We start from the raw sequence: 18,361 nt of genomic DNA, 5'->3' as shown, positions 1-18,361 counted from the left end.
ACCTTTTGTTTGGTGGTGTACAATAAATCCCAAAAAGTAAAAATCAATATGATTTATTCAGACATGTGCAGCAAAAATAGTATCAAATATACACTCAGGAACATAACTTTAACATAAAACAAACAACTCACTATAAAAACAGTACAAGACAGAGGCTTGTATAATTCATCAGTTTATGATGGCACTGGTTCACCAGAAATCATCCTCTTCATCCTTGTGTGAAAACGCTGCAATGCTGGGAAAACAATAACAAGTTAATTAGTGAAAGCCTAGAGGGACAGGAAAAAAAAGCCAAACCAAAAATAGTATTTCTCAATTAATTTATACTTAAGACAACATAATTCCAGGACAAATAACATTAAAAAGACCAGGAGATGAGAAACCATGAAAGAAATTAAAACATTTTGGAAGGGGATTACGTAGGCTTATAGATTTATTAAACTTTCCTCCAGTACCAGCAATTGCTTCTGAATTAGAGAACTTGGAGGGGTACTTCTGTATTTTTTCAACCTGGATCCAATTTGCCCATGTTTTTGTGTGTAACTGACGACTAGGGACATCAGTTTTTGAAATTGTTTCAGTTTGTAGTGAGAGCGCTGCAGCAGTCTGCCACAAAACGGGCTGCAAAGACAGTTTTTGTACAGAAAAATGCAAATACATTATTTTGTTCGTTCGTTCTAAAATCTGAATATTGGGCATCAAGGGGTCCCACTCTTTTCAGCATAGGCATTCTTCCTAAGTGTGCGTAGGTTCACCCACAGAAACACCATCAGTCTCAAGCTTCACGACCTTGCAGCCGCTGCTTCACCCTCAGCTGCCTGTCATCCCTTTCTCTCTCTCACTTTTTTTTTCAGTTTTTAGAAGCTCTTCATCCCTTAGCTTTGTTTCAAATAACTATGAGCGAGTTTAGAATATGAAATCAAAGTAATTGAAAATCTTTTAGACTAAACTAAGCTACATGTTCTGTACTCCAACACAGGAAACTCTTCCCAGCACTTTTCTCTCCAACTTTCACCCACAAAACCCTCCGGTCTCTCCTGCAATTTTCGAACAAATACAAACTTGCATCTTTCCATAATAATGTTGTCAGCCACTAAAAAAAAAAACTGAGCCTGTCAGTGAAAAAAAACATGCAATTTTAGTATATTTAAGGTGCATGATTGCCTTGTGTGATTACATTGCTCCCAGCAATTTTGCTCAATACACACAACAAACATTGGGTAATAAGGTCCAGGTAGAGAAAATCCCCACAAAATCCTTATGTAAAGCCATAGGTCTAGTTTATGTTTTTATTTACCTGTCATCTTTCTCCTCAGACAGGCTCTTGGCCTCTGGGCTCGTATGTCCTGCTTCTTCTCTTCCAGGGCTCTGAGACCCCCCCACACACACTCAGGTTAACACACAGGGCAGCTGCTACAAGTCAAGTCACAAAAGTTTTACCAGGTGTAACTCTAGGATGCAACTCACCTGTGCATGCTGCTTCTCTCTTGCCTCCAGGACCATCTTCATGTATTTCTCCAGTGGATTTTCACCTTCATCCTCATCATTATCTGCTTCTTGCCTCTGCTCTTCAGCTGCTCCCTTCTCAATTCCTGCTGCTGCTTCTTCTTCTTTTTCCTGTCCTGGTTGCTCCATCTCTTGCAGAAGCTGATTAGACATAAATACTGCCAATGTTTTATTATTTCACCAGGCTGTTTTTTCATTTTAGAAGAACTAGATCCATGATAACATTACCATCTCTTTCTCCAGTCTTTCGAGTTCTTGCAGCTCCTTCTCTCTGGCTTCTTCTTGCTCTCTTTGCCTTTTCTCTAGCCTTTCCTTTCGCTCTCTTTCCCACCTTTTCTCCTCATCCTCCTCATCTTCTTCCCTAACAGATTCATCCAAGGCTTCTGGGGGCTCTATAAACATACAGATTGACATGTGACAAATCAACTCAGACAGTCATCTTTTTATTTTGCACCCCAAAGTGGAAACAATATGAGAGATTCATGATGTCAGATTGATGGCGTACAGTAGAAGGTGGCCATTCTTGTCATTTGGGGTCAACTAAAATTATGCATCAGTAACGAAGGGGGGACTAACGACTCACCCGCCTGGCCCTGCGAGTCTATCGGGTCTACTGGGAGGTCCTGTGGGCGGGGGACAGCGGGGCCGTCAGGGGCCTCCTCAGAGAGAGGGACGGCAGTGTCCAGGAGAAGCTCTGGAATGTGGCCGGGCTCTGGAGGGAGACATGCACAAAGAGATCTTTTATGCTCCACCATAATGCAAAAGGGCCAGAGGACCGGCACAGAATACATAATCAGCTGCCCTTCATCTTCACCATTGTGCGGGGCCACTGAAAGGACACTTTAGAGGCCAGTCACACACTCATTAAAAAACAGCCATTCCCAAATCCAAAACCTCCACATCGGATATACTCCATTTTGTTCCTGCGGTTTTGTTTAAATTAATGATAATGAATTTGGAAAAAAAAAAAAAATCTTCTTTAATTTCATCATGTATGTGTATTATGTATGTCTGTTCATTAGAGGTGTCATGATTATCCTAATGCACAATTGGATTAAACTTTTGATTTTAAGGTCACAAATTAAATTTTTTAAATTGAAGGCTGTGCAATTGTTTAACTATCTTGGTCTTGATTTCTAAAAAATCTCATCATTGGTTTTATGCTCTGACAACTGTCATTTCCATTTTCAAATTCTTCTTTAAAAAGATAAGACTGCATGGTATCAAGTGGGATACAACTGTCATATTTACAGTGATTTCGATACGGCTTTTGATTTTGATGACTGATTTTAAAAGCTCATTTTGATCAATTTTGGAATTAAAATCATGACACCCCTACGATTCATTCCAGGACATTCTGAAATCTTTAGACACAAGAGGTGCCGATTATTAAGGAAATTATGCTTTTTGACACCTGGGAGTCCATCTCTGCTCCATGTCTTCCAGTCAGCGAAACAAAATGCAACAGAACTATAAACTACAACTTAATGTTTCTTGTTGATTTGCAACAATTCTGTATGAATCACATCACCAGAGGAAGGTTCCAGTGCATTAATGCGATTGATTAAAATGAAGTGAGTTGTACTGAACTATAGTTTAAATAATTTACAGAAACAATACAACAAACACTAGTGTTGAGTACCTGACAAATTCCCTGTGAGGTCTTCCAGGCTGATTTTCTCAGGCTGTGGGGAAGACTCCGAGCTGGAGAACACAGGGTGCAGCTTTGGTGGACTGGCAGAAACAGGGGCAGAAATTAGGGCATTAGTTAGTATTCACAAGCTCTATATAAAAATGTAATTGAAGTGTTATAATGTCCTTGCGAAAAGTGATGCCAGATGGTACCTGGACTGGTCTCGTGTTGTGCTCTTGAGCTGAGGGCTGGCAGGTGGACTGAGCTCTGAGGAAAAGTCTCCTGAGGTCGCCACCTCACCGTGGGGGGCACGAGAGAGCTGTTTATCAAACGACAGCTCCGGGAACACCATCGGTAACGCGACTATCAGATACACAGACATGGGATAAAGATTATGATCCAAAAGCTGACAGGAAAAGGTAACTGAATGTTCAAACTGGTTTTATGTCCTTGCACATTATTTAAATAGTTACAGCAAGTGTTAAATGTGCAGTATATATGGCTGCTGACAACTATTTCATTCATTATTTCTTGACAGTTTAAAGAGGTTGGTGCATCTAATCCCTTTTGAAGTTTTTTCACAGGGTAAAGCCTTTTTAAGGTACCTTCTGCAATATCTCTTTGAAGCTTTTTCCTGGAGGAAGAGTGTGATGTGGAGGACAGACGTCTGGATGGGGGGCTGCTTGCAGGTTGAGAGTGTCCATCTCTTAGAATCAGAGAGTCAGTAAATGAATGGAGGCCTTGGTCTGTGAAAACTGTGTACTGGGGTTGGTTATGTTCTTCTGAGAAGGTCACTCTTGCTTGTGCAGGTGCTACAGTGTTTCCGGTGTCATATAGTGCAGAGGAGGGAGTTCTGGTAGTTTGTGGAGAGAGTGGTCTGTATGTGACCTTTGGTTTGTGGAGTGTGTGGGCGTGTGAATGGTGAGAAACTTGTTTCCTTAGAGGAGAGTCAGGGCGATGTGAAGGATGTGCTCTTTGTGGGGAAAGGGGTCTTGGGGGAAGCATGTGTGAGATGGTGGAGTGCACTGCCCTCTGCTGGTAGTTCCTGTAGGCTTCCTCCAAGGTCTCAGCCTCCTTCTGCAGCTCCTGGATCCGAGCCTTGGCTGCAGCCACCAGCTCCATGTCGGAGTCTGGAGGCTCCGTCCAAGCCGACTTGTGTCCTCTCAAGGGCCCACCTGCTTCACAAACATCATCATAACCCACCCTGGCTCTCAGCAGAGCTCTGTCCACATAGACGTCAGGGGGGACCAGCTTGTCAGCGTTGAGCTCCAGTATTGAGCGATCAACGAGAGAGGGCTTGGGGTTACGCAGCACTTCATTTTCAAGAGCTGCCATCATCATCATCATCATGGATTAGACAAAGTCAAGGGAAATAAAAGGAAAAGAAAATAAGAGGACAGTTTAACTCTAATACAGAAAACCAACCACCATTAAAGAGCACAAATCAGAAAAAAGGGTTGCTACAACTAATTTCAAGAACTTTAACATGCATTTAGACAGAGTTGGTTGCTACTCCTGTAACATGGCTTCCTTTCTTGTTTTCACTTAACACATGTAGTCAGGCGGCTTAGCTAAATAAAGGGGACACGCCGGACAAAAGCACTACATTTTTTCCACATGTTCTCTATCATCATAAGTTTAAATTTTTGGTGGGAGCCACTTCATCAAGATTGCGGATCAGAGATGGCAGCCATATAAAGTCTATGAGAACCCAATATCTTCCAAGCCACTTAGAAGGTCAATCTTGGTGTCAAAATATACATTTTCTGGGTCAAGGAATCATTTAAAGCTATTGAGAATATAATTTGATTAAATAGATATTTTCATTTTCACCGCATATTTACGTAATTTCCAACTCAGTTCCTAAGCGGTTGGACATATATTATTATAGGTCATATACAGTGCATGTATTCTGAAAAATTGATAACATGCATACATTTATAGAAACTTTATTGGCTTCACTTTTATTATTTATTTAATTCACAAATACAACTACTAATGGTATGTACAGCTTTTAAAAGCTATTTTCAAGCACTTTCAATGCACCTTATTAAAAACTTCCAAACTCTCAAATCCTTTATCATCACATCTAAACTGTTACCATAAATGCAACTGCAAAAAAAGAGATAAAAATAATTTATACACACAATTAGCAATGTACACTGTGCCTGATTATTACCGGCTGTTCATATTAACTTTGATTGTTTGTTTTGATTATGATTTTTTTAATGCTTGCCAAATCCAGAGTAAGGGATTACCAGAGGATTTATCTCACTATTAGCTAGCTAAGCTTGTCTGGTTGCGAGGCGCCAGCAGGCAACAACCAAATGTGATTGATATTCAACACTTTGTGTTGAAAAATATGCATTTTTTAAGAAGTATATTCAAAAAGCGTATTCGAAAATTAAGCATTTTTAAAACTTTCAAGACTTCATAAGAATCTGAAAATGTTGTATTATAGTAATTAAAAAGGGAGAATATTTGAAGTCTTTATTTTCAAGAATTTGGACATAAGGAAGCCAGTCTTTGAAAAGCAGAAAGACCACAGTTATGTATTGGAGCATTCATAACTGCATATAGAAACCTACATGATTCAAAGTGACTAATCTAAGACGTGGCTGACATGCATGCCCAGTCATGTGGTACCTTGTTGAGTTTGGCGTAGCTGCATCTTAATGTCCTCAATGTGGTTAGTCATCCACTGTGACCTCTCCTCACTCTCTATCAGCTGAGCCTTGAGCTGAGCGCACCGCTCCACCTGCAGAAAACAGGACAGGACAGAACAGGTCATCACAAGACAAGTTACTGTTTGCACACAGCGCAAAGGTCTGGGAAAAGTATAGGTATGGTTCACCGGAAACCAGGATTACACAAGAAATTCCCCAAGGTTAGACAAAAGTCTGTGAAAAAAAAAGCTGACCACATAGTTTCCCACACTCGGCAAGAGGCTGTGATTTGACTGACCTCACTCTGGAGCTGTGCCTGCAGCACCTGTTTCTGGTTGTCAAACTCTTCTTCATCCAGTTTGCGAGCGCTCTGCAGCCTCCGTAGCTCCATCTGCAAGCCCAGCTGCTCCTTAGATGGCTTGCCCAAGTCTGACAGAGGGGTTATTGGAGTCAGAACATTATTTAACATTATTTATCCTTTTTGCCAGTCCTATGTCTTTTTCAGTGGGAAAGCTATCTCAGAAAAAAAGGCAGTTTGGGGAAACACAGGAATGGCTTTGATTTAGGGTGTCATGTTTAAATGTTTCAGTTCACGGTTTTGGCTGTATGGATTTGACCAGCATGTGAGTACATCACACAGGGCTTCACACCACATTTCTGCCTCTTGTTAGTGATGAGCAGAGGCCCACTGCTCCCCTACCCCATCCAAACACAGGAAGAATACTGTATGCCTCAGGGAGAGGTAGGCTTTTTGATTCTCAGCCATGGGTAAAGGGAGCCCTCTGTCTCTGCTCAATGTGCTCTCTGCTCCTCTTCACTCCACTTCTCATCCTCACTGGTCCCTTTTTAGAGAGACGTCTGCGGAGCCACAAACACAGCACAGAGGCCCCGCATTGGCAGGCAAGACAGCTTCAAAAAGACTCAGCTGAGCCAGAAGCAGTGGGACAGACTAACATGAATGCTTCACAGTACACTGCACCTCCCACAGCTCACAATGAGCCCACACTCTGAATGCAACACAGGAAGTGGATTTATCTCAGTTAAGATGGAAAAGACTAAAAATATTCTAAGGTACTGATTTCCTAGCTTTAAATGCAATAACTCTCTATATTGTTACAGGCAGAAAACCCCTGATCCAATCTAAGCACCTGCATGGAGCAGCCGGTTCTCCTCTTGGGCCTCCTCCAACTGTTTCTTTAGCAGCCGAAGCTGTCCCTGCAGCTCTGCTTTGTCTCTGTTTAAACTGGGGTAGTCACTCATGGTCTCCAGTCTTTCCCTGAACAGCTCCTTCTGTTGAGTCAGCAGAGAAATCTGCTGCAGTGCTGTGTCGAGCTCAACCTGGAAAACAAGACAAGAGCAAGAAAAAATAAAGCTGGAGACCTAATTAGAAGCAATTAGACTGTGTATAATATAATTAGAATAATTATATTATGATCACAAGTGCTCAATTATTTTAAAATGATCATTATCATCTTCCAATGGCAAATGTCCAAATGCATATTGCAGAATAAAGAGTGTGATGTTATACTGCTGGGGTCGTGTTGTTACCTGCAGCCGTCTCAGCTCTGAACATGCTCTGCTGTGCTCCTCCAATTTGCTATTAATTACAGCAGATTCCTTTTGGATACGAGTAGTTTCCACTGAGAAAGAAAAAAAATGGTAAATGAAAAAAATCAGAACAGAGCCAATAGCAAACTGGTCAGTAACCTTGCATTAATTTAAATACTCACTTTTGTTTCTGTTCTCATTCTCGGTTAGTTTTTCTGTTCTTTTGACAAATTCATCTTTCAACTCGAGCTGGTAACTGAATTTATAAAACACAAAAGCAACAACAAAGGAGCGATGAATCAAAGTCATCACAAACGATCTCAAAAATCCTACGATCATAGGATGTAGAGAAATAAACCAAACAAGCTGCCATTTAGAGTATTGTATCATTTGACAAAGTGGATGAACAGGTCTCCTACTGTATGAATCCAAAAAAGTTGTGACATTGTCTAAAACGTAATGTTCAAACTAATAAACTTTTTTTAAAAAAGGACTAAAAAAACTTTCCATTTAGCAAAACCTTTGGTTCCTCCCATCCAGATGGTTTTAGACATACTCCTTCTTCTCTTTTTAGCTGCTTTATCCTTTTTTCCTTTATCCTTTTTAATCTGATTTGTAATTAGAATGTTCTGCTTTGAACCTGTAGCACTTTGAGATTTTACAGTGCATTATAAATAAAATGTATTATTATTATTAACTTTTGTAATTTCTGAATTTGATGCATTATGTTGTGATTTACATTTTATAGAGCATTACACTTTTTGACAGACACACAGCACACAACATTTACACTTCACCTTATAATATCACTTTACCATTTATATTCTCCAACTCACTGTGCAGAACTGTTTAGACATATCATTAAGCAAATACATAAATTATTTGCAATAACTTTCTAATTTATGTTTCTTTACTTATACATTTCATCACTTATTTTACTTGCACTGTTTTATGGCCATCTTGTTTTTGTGTGACTTTCCTTCTTTTTCTTTTTATATACATATTTAATTAGCATTATTAGAAGGTGCCCAAGGCTTAAGAATTGAATTGCCAATCACTGCTTCTCTGTAATGGTTGTGTATATGATATATAAAGAACTTTTATTTTATGCTACATAAGTCATAATTTGGATGTAATAACAAGTGATTAGTATAGAGAGAGTGCCTAATTTCAACTTAGTGACTGACAATCATTCAGAAAGAAAACAATTCCTTCTAACTCACTGACAGCATTCAATTAAAATGTAAAATGAATCTCAGCATTAACAATTTTTATTTATATCAAATACAAGACACTGTTGTAACTTTAACCCTACAAAACAGTGACATCCTCTGGTCATACAATGGCAACATCCCTAACAAACGATCCTAAACTTGAAAAACAAAGTGAACTAACAGAACTGGAAAAATATAGCAAATCATGTCATCATGACATCATGTGTAACAAACTACCAAATACCTGGAAAGTTCATTCTTCAGCCTTTGGTCGTACGTGTCCTCCATGGTCCTCACTGCCAGTTCTCTCCTCCTCAGCAGCTCTTCTGTAGTTTTGACCTTCTCCTCGTGAATTTGACAGGTCCTATCGTCAAACAAACAACGAAACCAGTGGTCACAAAGACAGCATAGCAACCCTTTACGAACATTAATAGTAATAAAAAGCTTACTTTTCAAAGGCCTCCATTCTCATCCTCAGCTCGTTCTCTCTGTTACGCACAGTTTCGATTTCTTTCAGGACTGATTGTCTCTGCATGTACACATTTTTTTCTTCAATCTAAAGAAAAGAGAATTACAAATAACATCATTAATTACACAATATTGCTAATGAACAAGGTTATTATAGTTAACGAAAACTAACAAAATAACAAAAACTAAAATTGAAAAAATATTTTTGTTAACTGAAATAAAAATAAAAACAAGAGTTTTTTTAAAAACGATAACTAACTGAAACTGTATTGTGTGGTTACAAAACTAACTAAAATTATAGTGAAAATGTCCTTAGTTTTCGTCTTTGTCAACTTTTTTTATACATAATTCAGTGTTTCTATTTCAACATGCAGGAACACATGGTGAATATGTTTATGAGACTGGGATGTTTACACTTCAACCAAAATACAAAACACCCCGAACTGCAAGAGTTAATAACCTTATTGAGGCTGAGATGGATAAACCAAAGGAAATGAAGGAAACATACCCATAACAAAAAAACTAAAACTAACACTAAAACTAATAAAAACTAACACTAAAACTAAGCGTTTTCAAAAAATAAAAAATAAACTAAAACTAGCAAACTCACTCTAAAAACTAACTAAAACTAACTGAATTTGAAAACAAAAATTCACAACGAAATTAAAACTAAAACTAATGAAAAATCCAAAACTATTATAACCTTGCTAATGAATACTGTGATATTGAGAGCCTGCCATTATTTCACTTTTAAGAAATTATATAATTATAATTAAGGCGTATAAGAGAGAAGGAAACAGAGAAAACATCGTATTAGCAGCAGTAATGTACCTCTTGCTGCTTTTGTAGTCGATCAATGGCGTTTTTCTCCCGATCCATCAGCGCCTTTGCCTTCATCTCGTAAGTCCTCTCCAGCTCTTGCTTTAACTTGTCAAATTCTTTGTGAAATTTTGTTTTTTCTTCCAGCCTCACCTTGGCGATTTCAACATCTTTGAAATGTTCCATCTTAACAAACAAAAGACACAATGTTGAGACCAGCAAGAAATCTACATGATCACATAGAAACACTCATTATACATAAAGCATTAAAGCATGCCATAACTTTACACCATGAATTATCTAAACCTTTTAATGTCTTACCTATTGAAAATGTTACGTACCTTTGTGTTCATTTCTGTTTGCATCTGTGCTTCAATTTCTTTTCTATATGCAGCCAGTTTTGATTGGAATGAAAACCATTTGTCTCCACTGTAACTGGCGCTCTCATATTCCTTATCAATCATTTTCATCTTTTCAACTGTGTATGGAAGAAAGAAAACATTAAAATATAAGTAAAAAGGCATGTGTGTTTTGTGTGAGTATAATTTAAGCATTTATTTCCTCATACCGAGAGACTCTCCATAACTTGCTAAGCTGGTTGTCTGAGTGTCAGCATCATGGCACAGGCCGTGACTGTAACGGTGTGTTAGTTGTGTGAGAAGGCTGATCAGGAACCCTATGAGACAAAGAGGAAATATATATATAAAGCACAGACCTTAGAGGCAGGAACAGTTTTATAAAAGGGAACAGAATGATGCACATACCTTTATCATTGTTTTCTTTGTTTGAAGACTGTAAAATACAAATACAACACTGTTATTACCAACAAGATTTTGTTCTTATTTCAAGAAAAATATTCTACATGCTAACTTGTATTATTAATTACCAGGGATCTGTAAAGAGCTGATTCAGGGTCAATTTTAAGAAGCTGAAGAAGGTCTCCTTTTGTGAGAGCCTGCCAAAATGAGAGACAAAAATCTTCATCTGCAATGATGTCCTTTACACTATAAACTACAGTAGATTAAACAAATGAAGGAGTCGTGCTTACCTTGTCTTTACATAGGCCACTTTCAGGATAGAATACAGAAAGGGTGTACTCATACGCTGAGGTGCGGAGATGATCTGCCACGATGCTGTTACAGGCTGAGACCAAAAGGGGTTCAGATTTTCCAGGTACTGGTCTGGGGACTGGTTCTCCTCCAGTCAGGGGTGGGTGTTTTAACTCTTGGATGAGCTGATTTCGTAACTGTGTCTGAATCAGATCAAAAGTGTTAAAGAGAAGAAGAGGGATGAAGACGCTTCTTAGAAGGAACATTTCTTTATCTTATTAAAACCTCAGTTTTTAATTTCTAACACTTTGGTCAACATGGATCGAAATGTTACTACGTAGGTGGCTTACGGTACGGTCATAGCGAAGAGATGCATTTTGAAAATGTGGAAATCTGACTCACCACCTAAGTTCGAAGCCTGGCTGAGGGAGCTGGTAGGAATCATCCACATTGAAAAACTGAGATATGAGATATCTGGCAACTTACAGAAATTCTATGGTGTATGGAGACCTATCCTGGAGCACTTGAAACTGTAGTTAGCCCCCCTGAAGAGTACCTATTCTGACATATTTGACGCACTCAAGTGGACATTCACTTTTGACATTATATTGTGCCTCTTTGTGTGTAATTTGTTTTGGTATGTTATGGTATGTGTCAAGTTTTTTTATTTTTTTATTTTTTGTCTCGTTTCTTTATTTATTTATCTATTTTTTATTATAATTATTATTTTTTATATTTACTATTATTATTATTATTATCATCATCATCATGTTTTCTTGAAGAGTACCCATTGTGACATTTGATACACTTAAGTGGATATTCAATTCTGACATTATATTGTGTATACTTTGTCATAGTTTGTGTCAAGTTTTTATTTATTTACCTTTTATTATTATTATTATTATTATTATTATTATTATTATTTGTGTATGTATGTTATTTGCTACTCTGAAAATTGACAATAAAAATATTTTGGGGGAAAAAAACCTCCGTTTTTAATGAATGTATCTATGTATGTGACAGCTGTTGGTACTAGTTATTTTACATGTAAAGACTGTACATTTGAAACAAACACATATTACATTGCAAGGAGCCATTGTGCAGAGCATGAACTTTTACCTTTGACACTTCAGCACATTTTACAGAAAATACTTCTGTACTTTTACTTCAGAAATATTTTGAAAGAAGACTTTTACTTAGGCATAGTATTTCTTAAGTAAAGGTTGAGTAACGTTGAGCTGCAACCTGCAAGATAAACAGTAAGGTTATTAGCACGACTTACTTTGAGTGTATCAAGCACTCCTTTATTTTTAAAAGTTTGATAAAGTCTTTTCCTCAGCTCATCTGGAGATAACGTATCTTCCTTGGCCGAAGACATAACGCTCGAGAGTTGTTTTAAAGGTCCTGGCACAAGAAAAACACAAGAGAACAGCACGGTAAAGCTGACATGGCGAGCAGGAGAACAAACCCCTCCGTTTTCCTCAACTTTGAAAATGGTCTTACCTGGTGTTAGACTGTTATCCCTCTGTCGTCTTAATGCCCGATATCTTAGGCATCTCAAAAACAGCCAATATTTCTCTAGTTACCTGCCTGACGACCAGAAAGCGTCTCCGCGTCCCTTTCGAGTACGCATTTAAATCGTCAACGGACATTTCGTTACGGGCCCACAGTTATGACGTAACAAGAAAAATCAACTGTTTGTTTATTATTTAATATTTTATTATAAACCTAATGCATTAATTAATTATATGAAGTTGAACTAAAAAAAACAGCTGTGGCTAAATTGTTTCACAGCAGGTAAACAAAAAATATAGTTGGCCGTGACTGTGTCGTCATCCTTGTGCGACTGCTCTCGCTTTTCTCCAGGAAGCAAATTGTGACAGGTAAACAAAACTCAATTGTATCGAAATAACACGTTTCCTAATGTGCGTGGGTTGTATTCTCGTAATATTCCAGGTCGTGATGTGATTACTTTAGGCTCACAAGAATCACGTAAACAGGTTAACGACTACAAGCGTCCGTGGAGCTCTGCGGCTAACGTTAGCTTGCTAGCTAAAAGATTTAGAATCATTTAGTTGATTAAAATTTGTGAAGATTAAATTGTTTAACCTAATTCATTTGATTTGAATTGTTTCCAGGACCGTTTGGCTTTGCTAAGAAGAATTGAAAACCATGTCTGGAAGCTTTTATTTTGTCATGGTTGGTCATCAGGACAATCCTGTGTTTGAGATGGAGTTTTTACCAGCTGGGAAGGCTGAATCAAAGGTAACATGGCTTTATCAATAATGCCAGCAGTTATTCACATGCCTAACTATAGACTACAGCATAACTGACAGGGCATACTCCATTAAGCATTTAACCACAGTAAACTGTTTTTAATGCAAGTGGTATGATGCCTTTACTGTATTATGTGGATTAATAAAATTTGTGTCATTGGCCACAGGATGACCATCGTCACCTGAACCAGTTCATTGCACACGCTGCCCTGGATTTGGTGGATGAAAACATGTGGCTGTCCAACAATATGTACTTGAAAACTGTGGACAAGTTCAACGAGTGGTTTGTTTCTGCCTTCGTCACTGCGGGACATATCCTTTCAAATACATATGATTCTTCCCCTTTTAATCCCCCACAGAAGACTGTATATCATATTTAATGTAACAAAAGTTTTGATTGCTAATTTATCTTTTAGTCATTTTTTTAGAATAGAATATATTTGCATTAACAAATTAAGTGATAATGAAAATCAGTGTTAAGTGAAGCCACTTTGATGTATTATGTCAGATATTTTAGTTTACAGTAGTCAGTCAAAGTAGGCCGTATTGTTACATTACTTTAATTAACAGTCTTTTTTTAATTAACAAGATTACTGTCTGACATAAGTTTTCAAGGTAAAATGTCAGCATATTTTTCTGAATTAAAGAAAGAATTATCTCTTTCATTTAGGAAAAGAGGGCAAATATTCGATTAAGCTTCTGTTTATTGTGTCATTCTGAACAGTCATATTTAATGAATTCATTGGCATGGCTTTATTTTCTTTAATTATTTGGTGTACATATAAGATTCATCATGCTGCATGATGTGCGACAAGAAGATGGAATCAAAAACTTTTTTAATGATGTATACGATTTATATATTAAGGTAAGTTGTTTGCAATATGATTAGAATAACTTGTCATGTGATAACACTTGGTTTATTTTTCCCTATTGTGCTTGATTTAATGTCTTTTTTTTTGTCTTCCAGTTTGCGATGAATCCATTCTATGAGATCAATGCACCAATCCGCTCAACAGCTTTTGAGAGGAAAGTACAGTTTCTTGGAAAGAAACATCTCCTGAGTTAATCACTTGACATGCACGAGGAAATTTAATGCATCTTGTCCATTGGTTATGTAAATATACCTAACATACATCTTTTATGTCCATTTCTTTCTTTTCCATGTTTTCAAATTTGAAATGTATTCAACACAGATTTTCTATAAAACATTTTCCTGTGTGATGTTTGTTTCTTGATTTCTTGCATGTGGCGGAGCAGTGAGTATGGCTACTGTATGTTGATTATGGACATTAGACTTAAAGGCATTAAAACTACAACTAATCCCAAAAGTGCTGGACCAATAATGAAGGGAAAAAAATCTTTTGATTAAAAAACACAACCGTATGCATATATAGACATAGAAGTTATTTTCAAGTTCAGGCATGATGTTTCAGTGGGTACAAAGCACAGCAGAATGGTAACTGTCAAACCTTGAAATAATCAGAAGACTTATCAAAAGTTTTCAGTCTGATCAAAAATGCTTTAAGAGACAATTCTCAGGGGGTTTATTTATCATTTTGCATACCAGTAGTACAGCTTTGAATATAATTGAAATATGAATGAGAAACAGTTCAAGATAAATGAATGGCTCACCAGTTTAAATATTAAGCTGTGTGGAAAGACTTTGAACGGTAAGTATAAAAAAATGTAAATAGTGCTTTAAAGGAACAAAATCATCATTCAAAACAATAAACCCAAGAATGAGGAAAAAGGTTAACCCAATCATGACTGCCATTTCATTACACTTCCCTCAAAGCAAAATTACTGATTCAGTGATTAAGGTAAAAACAGTTTACAAAATACAAAAATTGTTTAGAAACTTAAATACACTGTATGCCATGCATGTTAACTTTGCTTTGATATTTATCTTCTGTTGGGGATTTTGTCCCTCAGTGCTTCCAGCACATTATCTATTCACTAAGCAGAATGTGCACAAAAAACCCTAAAGGTGCAGTAATCACGACAAGCTTCAATTTGTTAGTTACACATAGTAGTGCCTTAGCTACTTCATAATTCTCAGAAACATGTTCTTGGACTGTATAAGTTATTAATTATGCAGTTATATTGTGAAAATAAATATATAGGCAATCACTCTTATCTGTATTTTTACATTTAGGAGTGAAACCATATGATGATTGTACTCTTAAAGACGTTTTAGGAGTCACATAATTTCCTCCATGACAGAAAGGAACATTGAATATTTTAGGGAAGTGAAACTTTTCACATATATCTGTTACATCATTTGAGATGTTTAGTTCTGCTCAGGTAGTCTTGAACTGCCTCTGAGCTGAGGGAATGATTCAAGGATTTAATGTTTAATTGTAATTTGACTGGGATGAATTTAGTGTTTCCTCTCTTTCTCTTTAAACAGAAGTCAGACTAGTATTAGCATTATTAAACCTTCAACAGTACAACAAATCATAAAGGCAGTAGCATTATTTCTTTAAATAAGTTGTTACTACAGCATTGTAAACCTACAGCCTCATCACACAACAGGCATAACAGCAAATGAATGTTAGTGAGAACTCCTGGATGTTATGAACAGCATGTGGCAGCAGAGCGAGGCTTTCTGTGCAGCTTGACTGTATCTGTGGGGATGAGGTGGTCCGTTCTTTCCTCTGATGCCAGCACTCTACGCACTGCCTCCTCAAAAGCCTGTGCTACATTGGTGGCATCCTTAGCACTGGTCTCATAATATGGGAAGTCACCATTCTCCTGGCACCACTGCTGAGCCTCCTCTGCAGACACCTGCCTTTCTGTCACGTCCAGTTTGTTGCCCAAGACAACAAACGGGAACTTCTCTGGCTCTTTGACATCTGCGTAGTAGATGAACTCCTTCTTCCAGTTGCCTAAATTAAGAAAACTCTGGCTGTCATCTACGCTGAACGTGAGCAGGCAGCAGTCAGAGCCACGATAGAAAGGAGTCCTCAGGCTGCGGAAGCGCTCCTGGCCAGCAGTGTCCCAGATCTGTAGGGTAACCTGGTGGCCATCTACCTCCAGCTCCTTGTTGAGGAACTCCACGCCAATGGTGTGGAAAAGGTGTGCATCAAACTTGTTGGTAACATAGCGATTCATAAGGGAGCTTTTTCCTACACCACCATCACCCAGCAAAATGACTTTGAGCAGGGATGTCTTTGTTGTCATGGCTATTCACTCCTGATCGACCACTTTGAAATAAATTACCTAATGGAGAGATGCAATTTGCAAAATATTTATTTATTTATTATGCTTTTATTACCTGTCAAACACACATTTTTTTTGTAAAATACTGTGACCAATAACCACTTTACATTTTATTGCATAAACACATTTTCTGGAAGAAGTTTTGAGCCTTTTTTGTCTCACCCCTGATTGATTTTTGGCCTCCTCCTCTTGTCCAGATCATGTGCTGTAGACACTCGTCCTCGGTCACATGCTCATATGTTTAATGTTGATGTGAGCAGCCATGCAGGTAACGATCAACCAGCTGTAACACAGCAGTTTCCTGATTAACAGATGGCCCAGACAGCAGTTATACCTGAGAAGCACCATTGCAAGAAAGCATAATCTGCTACCAAACGTCCGATGCACTGTTTACGAGCACCCCAGCTGGGTATAAAAATTAGCTAAGGGTATATAACGTACACAGTAGTAAACGCTATTTAAAAGCTGTCACATTTCTAATAGAGGAGAGTCTGAATTGTGGGTCTCTCAGCTAGCTCTGTGTTAGCAATGCTAGGCTAACATAAAAAAGGAAAACAAGGGAACACAGCTGGAGTAAGGCTAATAACACACACAACATTCGCTATTTAAGATTAATGTGCAGGCAAAATTGCTGGTAACGTACCTTACAGTTTGGGTCAGTCAGCTAATGGGTCAACGAGAAACAAAAACACGAAATGTCTGAGATAATATTAATGCATTTGTTTGACAGCTCCTCGCCCTGGCGTGGCTCGATATAACGTCAGCTCGCAGTGTTTCCTGGTGAACCCCAAAGGCTCGGTGCTAACGCAGCTAGCTGCTAACAGGCAAATGATCCATGGGCAGCCTCGGATCATGTGATGTAGTCGGACAGAAACAACCAACGAGCGCCGAGGTAACGTTTCAGGCCCTACAACCATAGACTGTATATAAATAACAACCTACAGCCTATGCCATCCTTATTCACAAACCCATTTGTAATTTATAGTTAATTTTAAACCAAGGGCGTTGCTGAGTGGCTATTCGGCAACGGCTGTTGGCTAACATTTAACGGTCGCCCTAGAGTTCCTCAATCGATAACCGACATCTGTTACTATGGTGTTATTCATACTGAACCACCAGGGGGCGACATTTAACCAGCTATTGCTGCATAATACCAGATGAACACAGAGAAATACACTCTAACCGCACCTAAACACTGGCTTTAGTCATGGACGAAATTTTGATTTCAGAGGTGGGGGGGACACAAGTATCTTTAATAAAACTCAAACTCTTTCAGTTCACTGTGTTTTCTAGTTGTTCTTCTAGTTTTCTATTGTTACTTTTAAGTTTACTGCTCCCTTTTTTTAGTTTTACCTTTTGTGAAGCATGTGGCAAAATATTATCATCCAATTCTGTGTTTCACCTTGTTAGTGAATTTTATTACAACTCTGTACCACCAATTTTACACTTATTTTTGGAATATGTAAACAGACCTCATTCGCATAACACCACCTAGTGGTGGGCAGGTCAAACTGACCTAGGAATATCACAGGTGGGGAGAAATTGAATAAAATGTCATTCAGTAGTGGCCATCAATTTTATTTGAAAGGAGTGTAAAGAAAATGAGTGTAAAAAAAAAAAAAAGTCCGTGGTTGTGTTACCGCCAAGCTAACATAGCTTACTTGTCTAACTACACTGTTGCCATATTTGTATTGCAATGTCTACTAAATCTTGAAAATAACTCCAAAATCATGCAAAAATAATTTAGCAACAAAATGTTCATACCTAACGTAGGTAAAATCAGTGAAAATGGATGTGCATTTAATGCAGAGAGGTTTATTTGATTCATTTTAGCGTTATCTTTGTTCGTTGAATAACCGTTATTTTACTGACATACTAATAGTATACAACATTATAATGCTGTACATGTCATAGGCCAAGAAGTTTGCCTCTGAAATGTATCAGTAGCAAAGAATAAATA

At 37.9% G+C, this 18,361-nt stretch overlaps 3 protein-coding genes across 4 annotated transcripts; 1 reads left to right on the top strand and 2 right to left on the bottom strand.

The window, feature by feature from the left end:
• Positions 1 to 37: 37 nt before the first annotated feature.
• On the bottom strand, positions 38 to 12,591 carry ofd1 (OFD1 centriole and centriolar satellite protein). The gene is made up of 23 exons (XM_059343625.1): positions 12,407 to 12,591; positions 12,186 to 12,307; positions 10,903 to 11,106; positions 10,741 to 10,809; positions 10,619 to 10,646; positions 10,423 to 10,530; positions 10,196 to 10,332; positions 9,867 to 10,040; positions 9,017 to 9,123; positions 8,812 to 8,931; positions 7,536 to 7,609; positions 7,354 to 7,445; positions 6,954 to 7,143; positions 6,104 to 6,234; positions 5,786 to 5,897; positions 3,745 to 4,467; positions 3,352 to 3,502; positions 3,149 to 3,240; positions 2,090 to 2,218; positions 1,735 to 1,898; positions 1,468 to 1,647; positions 1,298 to 1,368; positions 38 to 235 (listed from the first exon to the last, which is right to left on the bottom strand). The coding sequence occupies exons 2-23, from the start codon at positions 12,279 to 12,281 to the stop codon at positions 190 to 192; spliced, it is 3,198 nt and encodes a 1,065-aa protein (XP_059199608.1). The 5' UTR covers positions 12,282 to 12,307; positions 12,407 to 12,591; the 3' UTR covers positions 38 to 189.
• A 54-nt stretch (positions 12,592 to 12,645) lies between these two features.
• trappc2 (trafficking protein particle complex subunit 2) lies at positions 12,646 to 14,397 on the top strand. Its single transcript, XM_059343631.1, has 5 exons — positions 12,646 to 12,786; positions 13,042 to 13,168; positions 13,347 to 13,495; positions 13,963 to 14,044; positions 14,147 to 14,397. The coding sequence occupies exons 2-5, from the start codon at positions 13,076 to 13,078 to the stop codon at positions 14,243 to 14,245; spliced, it is 423 nt and encodes a 140-aa protein (XP_059199614.1). The 5' UTR covers positions 12,646 to 12,786; positions 13,042 to 13,075; the 3' UTR covers positions 14,246 to 14,397.
• Positions 14,398 to 14,707: 310 nt separating this feature from the next.
• rab9a (RAB9A, member RAS oncogene family) lies at positions 14,708 to 17,494 on the bottom strand. 2 transcript variants are annotated; one of them, XM_059343630.1, is made up of 3 exons: positions 17,045 to 17,494; positions 16,564 to 16,702; positions 14,708 to 16,401 (listed from the first exon to the last, which is right to left on the bottom strand). In XM_059343630.1, exon 3 carries the CDS (start codon positions 16,360 to 16,362, stop codon positions 15,754 to 15,756), a length of 609 nt encoding a protein of 202 aa, XP_059199613.1. In that variant the 5' UTR covers positions 16,363 to 16,401; positions 16,564 to 16,702; positions 17,045 to 17,494; the 3' UTR covers positions 14,708 to 15,753. The 2 variants fall into 2 exon arrangements, with proteins under 2 accessions (XP_059199613.1, XP_059199612.1); XM_059343629.1 differs by having other exon boundaries at positions 16,564 to 16,684.
• Positions 17,495 to 18,361: the final 867 nt, after the last annotated feature.

This window comes from Centropristis striata, chromosome 10 (assembly GCF_030273125.1).
Source record: "Centropristis striata isolate RG_2023a ecotype Rhode Island chromosome 10, C.striata_1.0, whole genome shotgun sequence".
In the NCBI taxonomy this organism is placed as follows: Eukaryota; Metazoa; Chordata; class Actinopteri; order Perciformes; family Serranidae; genus Centropristis; species Centropristis striata.
The sequence above is the reverse complement of the archived record's forward strand: the minus strand, read 5'-3'. Positions and strand labels throughout refer to the sequence as shown.